This window comes from Melanerpes formicivorus, unplaced genomic scaffold (assembly GCF_026170545.1).
Source record: "Melanerpes formicivorus ecotype bairdi unplaced genomic scaffold, bMelFor1.0.p_v2 SCAF_1, whole genome shotgun sequence".
In the NCBI taxonomy this organism is placed as follows: Eukaryota; Metazoa; Chordata; class Aves; order Piciformes; family Picidae; genus Melanerpes; species Melanerpes formicivorus.
In genome coordinates, this window is record NW_027142353.1 from 23,137,469 (window position 1) to 23,154,151 (window position 16,683).

The following is a 16,683-nucleotide window of genomic DNA, read 5'->3' on the forward strand; positions in this document are numbered from 1 at the left end:
TGAGCCTTTTGCACTGTTAGTTGTGACATTTTATTACTACTTGTTTTCACGCCCTGGGACAGGTGCAAGAAACTCGCAAAATCTTTAAATGTTGCAGTCTGAGCACAGCCTAACAGCAGCTGCAGGAACAAAGATCTGTGTTTCCTCAGTGTTTCTGTTTACTGCGGTGTACGTTTGTTTCTTGCAGTGCAGAAAACACACACCTACTCATTAAGCCCTGGACTTAGTGTGGCCATTGACTTTTTCCATGGAAGTCACCAAAAAGCCTTAATTACTATGAATAGAAATCTGACTCCATTCTCGCCTGCGACCTAGAGGTGAAAGGATCTGTATTTAACTTTTAACAGGGTTTGTAATCTATTCACTCCCCATTATTTGCTTTATCGTTCTACTTCAGCCCCTGTTCACAGCTTGGCTTCCACAATGCTCTCACAAGGGTGATGCAGCATATTGTAATTTTATTGCTGGTAATTCTGTTTTCTTTAATGGGATTTGTTTTACTATGCAATATTACTTTAAGCTCTGATCTGTTGGAGGATAAAGATGTTATTATGACAGTGTTAGCTGCTCTGTAAATTACAGTGCCTTGAGGATTGCATTTTGAGAATTCATGTAAACACTTTACAGAGCTAATAACACAGATACCATATGTAAAGCTAGAAAAATATTTAAATAGGGCACATTTGAAGGAATAAAACAATCAAAAGGCTTTTGGGGAGGATAATGAAGATTACACTGAATTGTTTAAACTCAAAGTACAGCTTTTAAAATATAATCCATACAACATCAACCATTTTCCCATTCCTTCCTGCTTACATACAGTATATTTGAATCATTGGAATATGACTTTAGTAGAATTGATTTTCGTTAATGGATGAGATCTCTGGGATAATGTTTCATAATATTTGTACTGAAGTATAGTTTGAACACTCCTCTCCTCCCATCTCCTTCCCCCTCCTCCTCTCCCATCTCCCCTCCTCCCTTCTTCCCTCCACCCCTCTCCTCCAGTCCCCTCGCCTTCCCTCCAAACTCCACCCCTCCCCTCCAAACTCCTCTCCCAGACTCTCTTCTACGCTCCTAGAGTTTAGTCTCCTCTCCTCTCCTCTCCTCTCCTCTCCTCTCCTCTCCTCTCCTCTCCTCTCCTCTCCTCTCCTCTCCTCTCCTCTCCTCTCCTCTCCTCTCCTCTCCTCTCCTCTCCTCTCCTCTCCTCTCCTTGAGTCTCCTTGAGTCTCCTTGAGTCTCCTTGAGTCTCCTCTCCTCTCCTCTCCTCTCCTCTCCTTGAGTCTCCTCTCCTCTCCTCTCCTCTCCTCTCCTCTCCTCTCCTCTCCTCTCCTCTCCTCTCCTCTCCTCTCCTCTCCTCTCCTCTCCTCTCCTCTCCTCTCCTCTCCTCTCCTCTCCTCTCCTCTCCTCTCCTCTCCTCTCCTCTCCTCTCCTCTCCTTGAGTCTCCTCTCCTTGAGTCTCCTCTCCTCTCCTCTCCTCTCCTCTCCTCTCCTCTCCTCTCCTCTCCTCTCCTCTCCTCTCCTCTCCTCTCCTCTCCTCTCCTCTCCTCTCCTCTCCTCTCCTCTCCTCTCCTCTCCTTGAGTCTCCTCTCCTCTCCTTGAGTCTCCTCTCCTCTCCTCTCCTCTCCTCTCCTCTCCTCTCCTCTCCTCTCCTCTCCTCTCCTCTCCTCTCCTCTCCTCTCCTCTCCTCTCCTCTCCTCTCCTCTCCTCTCCTCTCCTCTCCTCTCCTCTCCTCTCCTCTCCTCTCCTCTCCTCTCCTCTCCTCTCCTCTCCTCTCGAGTCTCCTCTCCTCTCCTCGAGTCTCCTCTCCTTGAGTCTCCTCTCCTCTCTTCCAATCTCCTCTCCTATCCTTGAGTCTACTCTGTGAGTGTCCTCTCCTCTCCTCTCCTCTCCTCTCCTCTCCTCTCCTCTCCTCTCCTCTCCTCTCCTCTCCTCTCCTCTCCTCTCCTCTCCTCTCCTCTCCTCTCCTCTCCTCTCCTCTCCTCTCCTCTCCTCTCCTCTCCTCTCCTCTCCTCTCCTCTCCTCTCCTCTCCTCTCCTCTCCTCTCCTCTCCTCTCCTCGAGTCTCCTCTCCTCTCCTTGAGTCTCCTCTCCTCTCCTTGAGTCTCCTCTCCTCTCCTCTCCTTGAGTCTCCTCTCCTTGAGTCTCCTCTCCTTGAGTCTCCTCTCCTCTCCTTGAGTCTCCTCTCCTCTCCTCTCCTTGAGTCTCCTCTCCTCTCCTTGAGTCTCCTTGAGTCTCCTCTCCTCTCCTTGAGTCTCCTCTCCTTGAGTCTCCTCTCCTTGAGTCTCCTCTCCTCTCCTTGAGTCTCCTCTCCTTGAGTCTCCTCTGCTTGAGTCTCCTCTCCTCGAGTCTCCTCTCCTTGAGTCTCCTTGAGTCTCCTCTCCTCGAGTCTCCTTGAGTCTCCTCTCCTCTCTCCTCCTCTCCTCGAGTCTCCTCTCCTCTCTCCTCCTCTCCTCTAGTCTCCTTTCCCCTCTTCCAATCTCCTTTCCTATCCTTGAGTCTACTCTGCTAGAATGTCCTCTCCTCAAGTCTCCTCTCCTCTCCGCTCCTCACCTCATCTCTCCTCTCTTCTAATCTCCTCTCCTATCCTCAAGTCACCTCACCTTGAGTCTCCTCTCCTCAAGTATCCTCGAGTCTCCTCTCCTCAAGTCTCCTCTCCTCTCCTCGAGTCTCCTCTCCTTGAGTCTCCTCTCCTCTCCTCGAGTCTCTTCTCCTTGAGTCTCCTCTCCTCTCTTCCAATCTCCTCTCCTCTCCTCTCCTCTCCTCTCCTCTCCTCTCCTCTCCTCTCCTCTCCTCTCCTCTCCTCTCCTCTCCTCTCCTCTCCTCTCCTCTCCTCTCCTCTCCTCTCCTCTCCTCTCCTCTCCTCTCCTCTCCTCTCCTCTCCTCTCCTCTCCTCTCCTCTCCTCTCCTCTCCTCTCCAAAATATGGCTGTCCTGATGCTTCATTTCTTCATCATTTCTGTTCTACTGATGATATTTTTCAATTTGTTGCTTTTGTTGTTTTGCGCTTTTGGTGGGTTTTTTTTTTGCTTTTTTTTATGGGGGTGATAGATTGTTTTTGTGGCTTTCCTGGTTAATTTAATAGTTTTCTTCAGCTGAACATAGGTTTTATTGACCATAATTTGCCTGTATATTCCAAAGTTTGCTATCCTGAGGAACTAATTCTGCAGTTAATTTTGTTACTCATCTGTGTCAATGCCCCTCCGTCTGTGTGCCATCACCAGGAGGTCCTTGTACTACAGATCTGAGGAATGACACCTGGAGACCACTGGCCAATTACTTCCACTCTTTCTGAGCACTATCAGCTAAATCCAGCTCTTTACATCTACCTGCTTCTTCTCTTTGTTCTTGCTGTCAAGGAATCTGAAGACTTTAAACTAGGGCCTGAATCATCAGAAAATGGCACATACTGTGTTACTGTCCTTCTCCAGCATGAGGCTGAATGACTCTGCGGTTTGCTATATAAAAAGTGTCTTTTGTGAGATTGCCTCTTTGTTTAAACAAAAAGAGAGAGAGGGAGAGAATGAAATATACTATGGAATACTCAAGCAGATGCTTGGCATTATATTAACACATGTATTATGGCGTATCATGTAATGGTACACTGTGGGGAATAGTAATGAATAGTTTGGAGCACAATAATGTGCATTGTTGATGTTTGTTAAAATAAAGATATTCAATTTATAATAAAAGGGATTAAAAGCTTAATTCATGACTATGTTAATATTTGTCTGCAAGTACACAGATAAATGGTAACGTACCTTATCACATTAAACACCTGCACGTACAAGTTCCCCTGCTGAGATCTCCATGGGATTGTATGTTTTACAGAGCTTAAACTTTCATTTCCCAAAATAATGATATCATTCATTTACAGATATAGATAGGCTCTTCTTACTCAAACTCTATCCTGAAATGAGAATTGTTACTTCAACTACAAAAATGTGGGATTAATTACCACAGTGATTGCCTGCTGCATCATCTGATGGTATTTGTATATAGAATTTATATATTTTGCAACAATCTGATTGCCTGACAGAAGCGAATTAAGACTTTCTAAAATACACTGCTGTTAAAGGTAAATGATACCTCCAACACAGATGTGATGAGCCAGGCGGTGGTGGCAAACAGATCTCATCTCAACACAGATCTCCCAGTGTCTTCCCTGTATTTCCCACATGCCATCCTCTGCGAACAATAGAAAAGAACGCATTTGTGAAGAAAATGCATAATTAAGGAGGGTGATTGATGTCTGAACTACTTCATTGTTTAGCTCTGCTGTGCAAGTGTTTATAGGCACACTGGATGCCAGTGCAGTCTCAGTGTATGTACTTGGAAGCATCCAAAGGACAAAATGTCAGCAGAAGCCACTCCATTTCCTCGCTGCTTTTGCTAAAATGAGGATCTGAAAAGGCAAACAGTGCTGTGAATGCTGGACATCATTCTTAGTCTCTTTATTTTTAACTATCTCACAAACCAGAATATTTTCATGAAACAAGAAATGTTCTTGTTAAACCTCCATTTTGTATCTTAGATACATTGCAGCAAAACATGACAAATGTTGTTTTTTTTTTAATTTCCTCTCCAGTTCATGTTCTTCTGAACACTTATTCCTCTGGTTGTGTGCAGTTACTAGGGGCCTGCTCCTAATACCACTCGAAGCAGGGTAAGGCATTTGGGATCTTGATTAAACCAGAAACCTGATAGTAAGGAAGAATAAGAGACATCACTAAAAGAATCTCTGAGTTTTGCTACTGATGTTTTTTTCACAGACTCGGATGCATTTGTAGATCCAGACCATCACAAAAAAACTAGTTGTATACTGCACGAAAGACTTAAATCTGTTATTTCAGCGGCAGCCCTTTAGACAATGTAATATAACCTTCATAATCCTCTGCACGGAGCAGCTGATCCAAGCCTGACTCTAGGCTGGGAACTTGGGACAAAGTTTGCTCTGTGCATTTTAAGGGAGCTACTAGCCGCAAAGCTGGTGGGCAGAGAGATAAGACAACATAAAACCAGGTGCTGTGACACTGGATCACCCTTATGAAAGAAAAAAAGATATGTATTTGGGCTTGCTCTGGCCTCCACAGAGTCTTGGCTGCTGGCATCTTCTTCCAAGGAGTTTTAACCACAGTATCACAGTATCACAGCATAACTAAAGTTGGAAGAGACCTCGAGGATCATCAAGTCCAACCTGTCACCACAGACCTCATAACTAGACCATGGCACCAAGGGCCACATCCTATCTCCTCTTGAACACCTCCAGGGATGGTGACTCCACCATCTCCCTGAGCAGCACATTCCAATGACGAATGACTCGCTCGGTGAAGAACTTTCTCCTCACCTCCAGCCTAAACTTCCCCTGGCACAGCTTGAGACTGTGTCCCTTTGTTCTGGTGCTGGTTGCCTGGGAGAAGAGACCAACCCCTTCCTGGCTACAGCCACCCTTCAGGTAGTTGCAGAGGGCAATGAGGTCATCCCTGAGCCTCCTCTTCTCCAGGCTAAACAATCCCAGCTCCCTCAGCCTCTCCTCATAGGGCTTGTGCTCAAGGCCTCTCCCCAGCCTTGTTGCCCTTCTCTGGACACGTTCAAGTGTCTCAATGTCTTTCTTAAACTGAGGGGCCCAGAACTGGACACAGTACTCAAGGTGCAGCCTAACCAATGCAGAGTACAGGGGCATAATTACTTCCCTGCTGCTGCTGGCCACACTATTCTTAATGCAGGCCAGGATGCCATTGGCCTTCTTGGCCAATACAATGAAGAAATCTGTGGTCTCACACTGATAAACCAAAAATCACTTAGGGACACCACCATGGCAAGACAAGATTTTCCCTAAACTATAGCCCTGAAAGTTACGACCACTGTGAAGAATCTCTTTGGTCTGTTTGCTTATGCATGCATGCTGCAAGCATGCAGATACGCTACTAATACAGCAATCTTTTGTTTAACTATTGAAACGCTAGATTTGTTATATATTAAACACCCCTACTATTCTACAGATGTTAATAAGAGTTTATGACCTTCCTAACAGTTGTATTTTCAAAAGCAAACCTTTCTTCACACAACTGCTCTGCAGAAATAAATCTGTACACACTTATTTTAATTTTTGGTTCCATTTATCTTTGTCTTTTTAAAATACCTATTTTACAAAATTGTAATTCAAAATTTTTCAGGACATCTCTTATTTAGGTGCAATAAATTGGAGGATTGAGACTGGAGACATTTTAATTGCATATTATTCTGTTAAAAATATTTTTCTGAGTGACACCATATAAAACCCCCCACCTCTTATGCACACTAGTGTTTTAGATCTTTCTCTGAATGCATAAATGTATATTTTTAATGACGACTACTGTATTTTTTGAGAAAGATCAGTTTCTCCTTCTTCCCCCCCCCCCCCCCCCCCCCCCCCCCCTCCTTTCTGCAGAATGACTTTCTTTTTAAACACTGGGACTTTTGTTATGTTAATCAGTCAGGGAACATTTCCAATTCAATTTTACCTGAGCGCTGGTCAGCTAGAGTTTCCTTTGTTTGATATCTCTTGAGCCTTCCCTTGTCTTTTAAACTGTAATTTAGTTGGAGCTGCTGTCAATTTACTCTGTCCATTACATTTACAGTGATATTCCAGACATTGTCTTCTATTCAACCCTAGAGAAGTTCCTCGACCTAAACAAATGTGTGGGGAAAAATCCTATAGAAATCAGAAGTACAAACACAGACCTCCTGTTCACTGATATGCAATACATGGTATACAAATAAAATTGTTGCTAGCTACCAAGATTATTGTTATTTTATTCTTAATCTAACAGACCCTTACACTCAAGAGAGCTACCAAAAGATAATTAGGATTTCCAATGAAGTGGACACGTCCCATACAACTAGGCAACCAGCTTGTTCTCTGGTCTGCTATGTGTCACTATTAATGAGATTTTAAACCCTGCTAGTTTTTAGCTCCACAGAACAGCCCTTAACACTAAGAAGTGGATTTTTTTATCACAATTACCAGCTGTCATGGAGTTTAACAAACAGAGCAATTTTATTGCCCTTAGCCCATATCAGCAAGCTCCTAAGGCTTCAGTGCACCAGGTGGGAAATTGCTTTGAGCAGTTGCTTTCTGTGGGCCAAGAAGGTGAAAAGCCCCAGAAAAGGGTTTAGAGCCAATTTTAACCACTGAGCTGCCTTGACTGAAGGTGATGACATTGTCTGTGGAAGCAGAAGGGAAAAGTATGGCCTGCATGAACTTCCACATGTACCTCTGAAAGCTGATACGTAGGACTGGAAGCCTTAGAGATAAACCACTGAAATACTATGCCCTTTCCTGTTCTCCCAAAAAGAGAACAAAAAATATGAGGTCAAATGACAGATGACAGAGTAAAACTTCCAGCCCATGGAAGAAAGGCAGAAAGGACTTTGGGAAGCTTGAGAGAGATGGAGAAGGGTAGAAGTGTAGCATGCATGTTCCTTTGTGATTCTACAGGCATTATGAAGAATATGAATTTTCTTTCTACAAAACTTCCCAGGCTGTCTGGGGTAGACCTTGGAGCACTATGTTTTGCTGCCAGCTGCACTTCCTCCAGTGTTGAATTTGGTTCTAGAAATACGGTAGACTTGGCTTCTTCATGTCCAGAACAGACTGGAAGATGCATTTGTACAGGTTGACTCCAGGGAAAAAAGAGAAATAAGGTAGCCTTGGGAATGACTCAGTGTTTGTGGATATTCTGTTGAGAATTTCTGCTTTTCCCATTTGGTTTTATCTGTATGCCTGCAGCCATGTATTCTCCTTGAGAAGAGGCTTTGGGAATGTCTCTAGGACAGCCGGATAATGAAGCTGTCCATTCATTTGCCACTAGTGTGAAGCTTAAAAATAGGAAGTGATCAATAGTTAATGACAGAATGGATGGAAGAGCAGGAGCTGCCTGCCCTCTGCCAACAGGCTTGACAAGGTTACTGTTCTGGCAGTAAGCAGACACTTGTACGGCCCTAACCTTCATTGGCATTGCTTGTTGTAATTATCATGGGTCTTCCCCGGCATTTACTTTCCATCACTCACTCTGCACAAACAATTCTCAGATTGTTTTTCCATTTTAAATTTTATTAGCTAGTCAGAATGTAAAAAGCCTAAGTCATGGATTTCTCTTTATGTTGTGTTGGCTTGGGTTTATTTTAGCTTGTAGTTATGTTGGGAGGTGGTCTTCATGCTTAGTTTAATTGCACTCAGTCTCACCAACTGATAGACTGATGTCTGTACATGCTGCATATTTGAGCCATGCGTATGGATCTGCATTCCATTCTATGTACAATCAATGAGCCTTGTTTTAGAAGCCACCATAGAAAGAGATACTGGTTTCTATAGAGTGTGTTTCTCTACACAGGACAGCTAATGGAATGAAGGAGCTGAACTGCATATTTCAGGATGCCCTTCAGCTGAGATGAACTGGGAGGTTCCCAGCACTCACAGTGTTTGCTGCAGGGAGGCTGCCAGTTCAGGTGATTCATCCACTCCTTGGTCTGACTGGGCCAGCTTCTGCAATGAGGAGAGCCAAAAGCATAACTATGTCTAACCTCAATTAATAGGAATTTTGTGATTGAATTTGGATGACTCAGAGTTTAACAGATATTTTAAAGGGAAATTCAGATTCTGGTTTTGTCTGATATTGTTTGAGGTTAGCTTTGGTTATTGTCTACACTTAATGTATCTTTGAAAATTCCTTATTTGCTGATGGCTGCATTAAACAATAGAGGCTAGTTATTTATAGGGAACAGTTACTTATGTGCAGAAAGTAATTGGCTCCACACTGAAGAAATTATTTATTTCTATTCTACTATTTATCTGTGTTGTAAAGTGCAGTAATTATTTTATTCCCTTACTGCATAATTTGTGATATAAATGCATGTTGGATGTATGGTTTTATTAACAAAGCAATTTAAATGTAATTTGTCTGTTTCTTACAGAAGCACTAAGAAAGCTGTGGGTTTTTTAACTTTTAAAGATGACTGTACTGAAAAAATCATATAGCAAGGAGAAGACCTATACAAAATGCCTAATTATAATGACAACAATTACAATTAAATGCCCTTATGTATATATCTTAAATAATATTAATTTTTAAGCTAAGTGAACTGACAGATATTGTGCATGCTATTTCTGTGCCAAACACTAAATAAGGGGAAAGGACATTCCATAAAGGCCTGAAGTGTTCTTTACTCTGTAACATGACTGCACAGAAAAGTTGTGTGAATTATGAGCTGTATCGATTGGGTGGTCTGTTAAAAAAATTAGCAGAGGAAAGAATTCACATATTAAGTTGGTACAGAAAAAAAGTATGTCAGACTTCCTGTAAGAAGAGGAAAGCTACCTCTGGTGAAACAAAAATTCTAGTACATCTTGCTGATTTTGGCACAATATGTTTTTTTTCTTTTAAAAACAATTCAAGCTAGATTTCAAAATGAAAAGTGTTCAAAAGAAAATCTGTTTAGATTAACTTTCCTGCTATTGTTACATATGGGGTTGTATTTGACCCAAACTGATAACAAAGACTCTTTCAGCAATGACACCTGCTCTGCTCTTTGTAATTAGCTCAGCAAGCTTCTGCCATGCCTCTGTCTGTACCAGAATCCCCTGATCACTCTTAAGTTGGAAAGATGCAGCTATGGAGCACCATAGAAGTAGAGAAGAGGCTGTGATATTGGGCAGTAAGCAAGCCACTGCTGGTAAATGCTACTCAGTGATGGCTGCTCAAGGAGACTAATAACTGACTTTGCCCTTGTGTTTCTCTTTTGTAGTTTCTTCTTTATCCTGCCAACAGTACTTACTTTATAATTTTTATAATTAGTATATTTTAATTAGGGTTATTTCTTTTCTTCTAGCCTTGCTGAGGTCATGTTTTACACATACTTCTTTTTCTAGCACTCCTTCTATATATCATCTCAGGACTCTGGTCATTGTCAGCAGTGAAGCAAAGCTGGATTTATTTGCAGGGATGTGTCTAGGTGCATCCCAGGTCCTGGTCCCTTAAGCATGTAGAGATACTCTGTACAGCATATGAGTATACTGGACAGTCTGACCTCCTACTGCATGCCAGATTGTATTTCATGGTGACCACAGAGAGAAGGGAATTTTTGTTTTATCAAGCAGTGGATTATAGCATAAAACAGAGCTAAGACACCTTTAGGCCCATAAACTCTTACTCTTAATTCATGTTTAAGGACAGCCATTCAGACTCATTCAGGACATGCTTGGATATGTTATTATAGTTGTTTTGGTGTCAAATACTTGGTTTTCCAAAAATGTCAATATTTTGGAAATCTATTTATTATTGTGCATGGGAGTTTTTAGTCTCACTGTGACTGAATTAAGAGTCCTTCCTGTATGATTTTTCTCTCACTTGACAAGAGCTTTAAAAGCCTAACACAGTTCAGGAAACAAAGAAGTTCCTGATCAACAGACCAACCAAAATGTACAAACCAGATGAATGTCTACCTAGTGCGCGTCTAAATATGTCCTACATAAGAAAATAGCAATTGTTAAATAGATTATGTACAATGACATCAGGGAGAAAAATATTTCTCATGTTGCCCAATGGACCATGCTGGAACACCTGTTTCATACCATGAAACTCTTAATAATTATTACTAAAAAAGTGAGAGCTGAAATGGCATCATTAAATCTAATTCTGTCAATCATGTCTTTGTTGAAAAAATTCCCTAAGGAGAAGAGGGAAGAAATAAAACTTATTGAACCCACATTCACTTCTTTTCCAGTGTGTTAAATCTCTGAGCCATATGAACAAGCAAATATTGATATTAAACATAGTCTTAGGGTAGATAGTGACTTCCTTGACTGTATACTGACAAAGAGTCCTTATTTTCCCCTGGAAGATGATGTGACAGCAGTACTTTCAAACAATCTCATATTTTTCTACTGTCTGCCTTGGCTTCTACCCCTTCTAAAAAACATGTCTTGTGCTTCTTTAATTGTTTCCATGTCAGTACGTAATTTTGAAGCAGTAAGTCTCTTTGATTTTCTCATATTCCTTTTTTTTTTTGCTGTAAGGTACTGAAACGGGCCTTATAGTAAATATCCACCTTTGTCTATAACTAGATGGGGTTTGTGTCTCAGGCTTTCAAGCTGCATTCAGGCCAATGGAAGCCACATATGTAAAAGAAGTGCTGTAGCAGTAAAGCCATGCATTGTACGTTGAAAGTTATCTGTTAGCTAAACAACAGATTGGAAAAGCTTGAATTTTACATGGCTGGAAGAGGGGATCCAGCAGAAAGTTTCTAAGTGGGTGATGGCATCACAGCTGCAGGCTAATCCAAACATTCTAGCAAATGCCAGGAAAGCTAGGTGGTATTAGAGATCAGCAAGAGACATGAAGAGAGCCCTACAGTGGTGTCCATGACTGAGTTTTTGAATCTCAAATGATGTGGGAAGAAAAGACAAGTGAGTGAATCCAAACTTAAGACATTCCATATGGAAGAAACACCAGTGGCAGAATTGAGGTTTTCATAGAATTGTCAGGGTTGGAAGGGACCTCAAGGATCATCTAGTTCCAACCCCCCTGCCATGGGCAGGGACACCTTCCGCTAGATCAGGTTGAATGATAGTTTTGGAATTAATTTTTAATTTTGTGCAGTATTTACTGTTTACACTGTTTTATGAGTTTCTGGTTCGTCTTTGTGTTCTTTTCAGGGGTTGAAACCTTATTCTCATATTACTGGCTGTAGCCTGCATGCTACTGTTTGCTGATAAGCCCAATTTACCTACTAAATTCTTCATTGAATTCTAAGAGGACTTATATGATCACCAGGGCAAGGTGCAACACATGGGTTTCATTTGTAATACTGTTTTTTTCACAGTTTATTTAGTAAAGTGCTACCTTAGCTGCACCAACATTGCGCTTTCTTGTCTATTTGGTATATAACTGTGGTGGTTTGAGCCTTAACTGGGAGTTAAGAGCTCAGATGGGGGCAAGGCTGAGAACCTCTTCCCTGCTCCCCCCTCCTCCCTCCCAACAGAGAGGGGGGAAAAAAAAGGGAAAGGGAAGTAGCAAATCCACCAAGCAGTAATTTGGAGTTGGCCTGGAAGTAGAGAGGTAAAGAGTTTTCTTTAAACAATAAATATATAACAATAACAGGTAACGTTCACAAGGGCAAGGAACAAGGATGGATGGGTGGGGGAAAAAAAAAGAATACAAAACCACTTTCTCTCTCTGAAGAGGCATGGAGGCAGCAGGGAGAAGGATCAGGCCCAACCACGTGGTAGAAGAGCAGGAAAGCAGCTGCAGTAGCTCTTGTCCAGGAGAGGCAGGAGCCAAAAAGGAGATCTAATTACTCTAATGTCCTCCCTTTTATACCCTAGGTGGGCAGGGAAGGGGGAGTGGAACAGACTCAGTTTCCCACGGGGAAAATGACCTTCAGGGAGGGCTAAAAACTCACAAGCCCTCCACCCTGTTTTCAGAATGGGTGTTAACCCAGTACAACAACATATAAGCCTTTTGTAGTTGTATACATATGTGTATATGTGTGTTTATATGTGTACAAACATATACAAAGCTACTGTTTGGATACATAACATAATGTATTAGATTTTTAATCAGAGCATCCCTCTGTCATCATGCAAAACTAATTGTGCTGTTGTGTGATTGAGGTCAAAGTTGTTAGAATAAAACATCCATCCTGGAACATTTTAGAAGAACCTGTTTAAAAAGGTTAAAGTGGGTAATTATCCCAACCCTAATTTACAACTACTTGGCAAGAGTTGCTTTTCAATGCACCATTTATTCATGATCTGCTGCTTCACACTGCAGGATTCTTCTTGACTAGGTTAGAAAATGTAATTAATAAATGATAGGATTATTTATGGTTCACGGTGCCAGATTGGGAAATACAATGATATACAGAATGAGCTAAGAATTATTCCTACAAGCAGCACCTTGTCTTTTAATCCACAGACTGGATCATCACATTACTTGATATGGTGTGATGAACTGCTGATGGTATTCATAGGACATTATTTTGTTTGTTATTCTAGATGGTCTGTGTGCCAATAAAAACGGACATGCTCCTTTGAGAACAGAGTTAATGAATGCTGATGTGTTAATCTTTATATAGTTGAGGTAGGGTGTCATTTGTGTTTGTGCTTAGCTTTACTATATTAGTGATTTCCTCAGGCTTCTAGTGGAAACTGATAGATGGTTATATTTCATAAGTTAAAAGTGATCCTCAAAAGTGATCATAAAAATGGGATGATTCTATCTCTAATGTCTCTATTCGCAGTCAACATTCCTGATCATAGGAGCTTCAAAACCTGTAGGATTCAAGCCTAAGGGGAAAAGCATCTCGAGTCGTAACATTTTATGTTATTATTTTTATTAATTATTACTTACACTAAAAGTTTTCACAATAAGAAAAATATTTTATACAGTGATTTGTGCACAGACCTATAGAAAATCCGCATAAATCTAAATCTGAGGGACACTGGCTGTCTGCAATGCCTTCTACTGATAACATGGAGCTAACCACTGAAATCTAGGCTTTAGCACTAAGCTGAAATGTACTGTGGACCAGGTCAGCCTCCAGTTTATTCTCAGTCCAGATTTCTTTTAAAATGCTTTCCTAGAATGATGACAGTTTCCAACAGTGATTCTAAAATGTATCTGTGTATGAAGTTGGTACATCCAGAAGCGACCTACTAAGGGAATTAAAAAAATGCCTCTAGGTTTTGATGACAATTTGAATCCCACAGCTTTAGAATTTCAAATGGTGAACACTGGGCATGAGAATAATGGATGAAACCCAGAGGATTTATGGAATCACTGAAGGCTTGAGGTTGGAGGGCATCTCTGGAGGTCAGCCAGACCAACCCTCCTGCTCAAGCAAGGTCAGCTGCAGCAGGTTGCCCAGGACTATGTCCAGATGGGTTTTGAATCTCTCTAAAGATAAATATTCCTCAGCCTCTCTAGGGAAATTCTTCCAGGACAAATTTATTAAAAATTTAATTGCAGCAACATTTGAGTTTAAGTGTAGGCAAACTTGTGCTTATCTGTGTTTGCATTTGTATAAAGATGCATATGTAAAATCATAATGGGATTTGATTTTTGTTCTTAGGCTGAAATAATTTGTTCTTGCTGCTATTGTTGTTTTGCAATTTTACTGGGCTATAGCTCTCAACACTAACTTAGGCTCAAGTACCGTTTCCTATGTTGGAAGCAATGGTGTCTTCATTCATGCCTAAGTTTCCTCTGATTTTCTTTTATATCAGATGTGCAATTTAAAATGCAAAGTGGGTGCTTGAATTTACAATTATATGTAAGAAAATAGAAAAGGTTACAAAGGCTTAAAAAATGGAGGTGTAATAACAGAGCTTGATGAAATGGAAAAAAAATATCTTGTTTGTTTTTCTTTAAGATCTGAAGTATTTTCCAAAATGGAAATACAGGATGCTTTGTTCAGTTTCCTCAGTAAGTTATTCCTCTTCATCTACTGCCTTTTCTGTGTACCAGACATAGACATGATTGGGTAAAAAGGCCCTACCTTTTTCTATTCTTGCAGTCTGCAAGCTGTGTGTTCTCCTTTGTCCCAAAGTTCTTGCATTTTTTTGTAGTCTGGGGGCATATCCACTTCTGCTTCTGTGATACAGGATGTTACATAGAGAACCATCTGGTTTTCAGTCTTCTTGCTCCTGCAAGTTGCCTGTCTGACTCCAGGCATGGCTTAGGAGGTAAACACTGTTTGTACATTCTCCAGCCCACATACCTTTATACTGCCTTTGCTACACATATATGAAACTCAGAGATGTACAAATCCATCTCATTAAAAGCCCCACACACCGTAAGTGACAAAAAGCCTGTTAATTGTATAGCTGTAAACCTCTGGCAGCCTTGTTGGTCTACAGCTTCTTTACCAAGTCTTCCTTTTTGTAAGAGGAATATACCCACTAAAAGAATAGTGCTGTGGAAAATGAAACACTTCCTCCTTTAAAACATCAACAAGACATTTTTGGAAAACCTGTGAAGAGACATACCAGACTGCTAGTTATTTTATCACTCTGCTCTTTAGTATTTCCTGTGCTTTCTTTCCTTGAAAAATTGTGATGTTTTGAATATTCACCAAAATTCTCTCACATGCTGCTGTTTGAGCTTCTTTGTTGTTCTTTTGTTCCAAGCATTCATAGTTACATCAGAAACTTATGTTTCTTTCTTGCTTGTACCTGTTTTTCTTTTGCATTGAACCACTTTTTAAGAGCGAGCTAATCCAAATGCCTTTGAATTAGGTCTTCTGGATACATACATAGTTCTTTTTTTTCCCTGCTGAAAAGAATGAGAAAAAGTACAGGTCTCCTAAATATATCTTCCTAGATTGCAAAAAGGAGTGATAAGGAAGATACTGAGGAGAAAAGGTGTGATTTTAAAGTTTTTTTTTTTACATACCCTATATACTTACAAGGAAAAAAATCCATAAACCAGAGACAGCATATGAGGGAAAGCATCTCCTTTGCTTTTACAAAAAAGTTAAGATGAAGTCTTTGTCTGTCTTCATTTATTTTATTTTCTTTCCTACATTTCACAAAGGTAGAGGTGAAGACCCTATGGAAAATTTGAAGATGCTTGCTATATTTTGCATAGGAAGTATCAAATTAATATTCTTGAGTTGAGATTTGTTTAAATGCTCTTCAGCTAGTATGTAGTCTGTGAAGAACAGTAGTATATTTTCTGTTTGGCTAAATGCATGATTTTTAAAATATTTTTATTTTATTATTATTTCTTGGTGATGGACAATATGTAGAAAACATTAGACATTCAACAATTTCTGCCTCAATATTGTGTTCTCTTCTTATGCGTCCTCTTCCTCCAAGGTTTTAAATCATTCTGCTTCATTCACCCATAAGGTAAAATCCCTTTATGTGCAGTTACGGGAGATCCACTGCTATCTTCACATTGTTTCCAGCATTTCTCCCTAGATAACTGAGGAACTTCTTTCTTTGAGACCTTATTTTTGCCAGGATATTTTTAATTTTTAGTTCCATTTCTTCATAGTTTAGTTTGCCTCAACTCAGCTTTCCTAATCCCCTGTGTGGCTGCATGAGGAAGTGATAGTCTAATGTTATTTTTAGTGGTGGATGAATAGTCTTCTATTTTTAATCAGACAGTTTTCACGTTCCATTTCAGGAGTGGACTAATGCATTCTCTCACCAATACATGAATTCCTCCTCCTTCATCCCTGTACACACACACACCTGCATAAGTGTCAATTTAGGCAAATCATGTGGCCTAAAATTTCAAAAGATATTATGTTATTTAAACCAGCCTATTCTTTGGAAATTGCAGGGCATTTGTCCTTTGGTAAATCAGTGCAATGATCAAAAGCAGTAGTCACCTCTGAAAATTAGGCCAAAACACTCTGAGTTTGAAACAGAAAAGAGAATGGAAGTGCCTTGCTCCAGCCTAGGCTAAAGGAGATGCTGAGGCTGTTTGGCTTAGATTGTTATTTCCACAGTTACTTGCTTTTTTATCCAACAAAAGGTAGTTTGGGGCAAAGTGGAAGGATGGATGCAAGCACCCCTTCCTACTGTACTGGAAAGGCAACTTAAATTACTCCCCACTATGCATGCCCAAACACCTGCCGTATTACTCTGAAAGTTGCAGTGTATGCATTGGTGACATGGAACTTAGCCTCATATG

At 40.7% G+C, this 16,683-nt stretch overlaps 1 protein-coding gene across 1 annotated transcript; it reads right to left on the bottom strand.

Moving 5' to 3' along the window:
- Window positions 1-1,077: 1,077 nt before the first annotated feature.
- On the bottom strand, window positions 1,078-2,049 carry LOC137444143 (octapeptide-repeat protein T2-like; the record flags this gene model as incomplete). The annotated part of the gene is made up of 1 exon (XM_068144540.1): window positions 1,078-2,049. A coding segment is annotated over one exon (972 nt), but the record flags the coding sequence as incomplete, so codon positions are not given.
- Window positions 2,050-16,683: the final 14,634 nt, after the last annotated feature.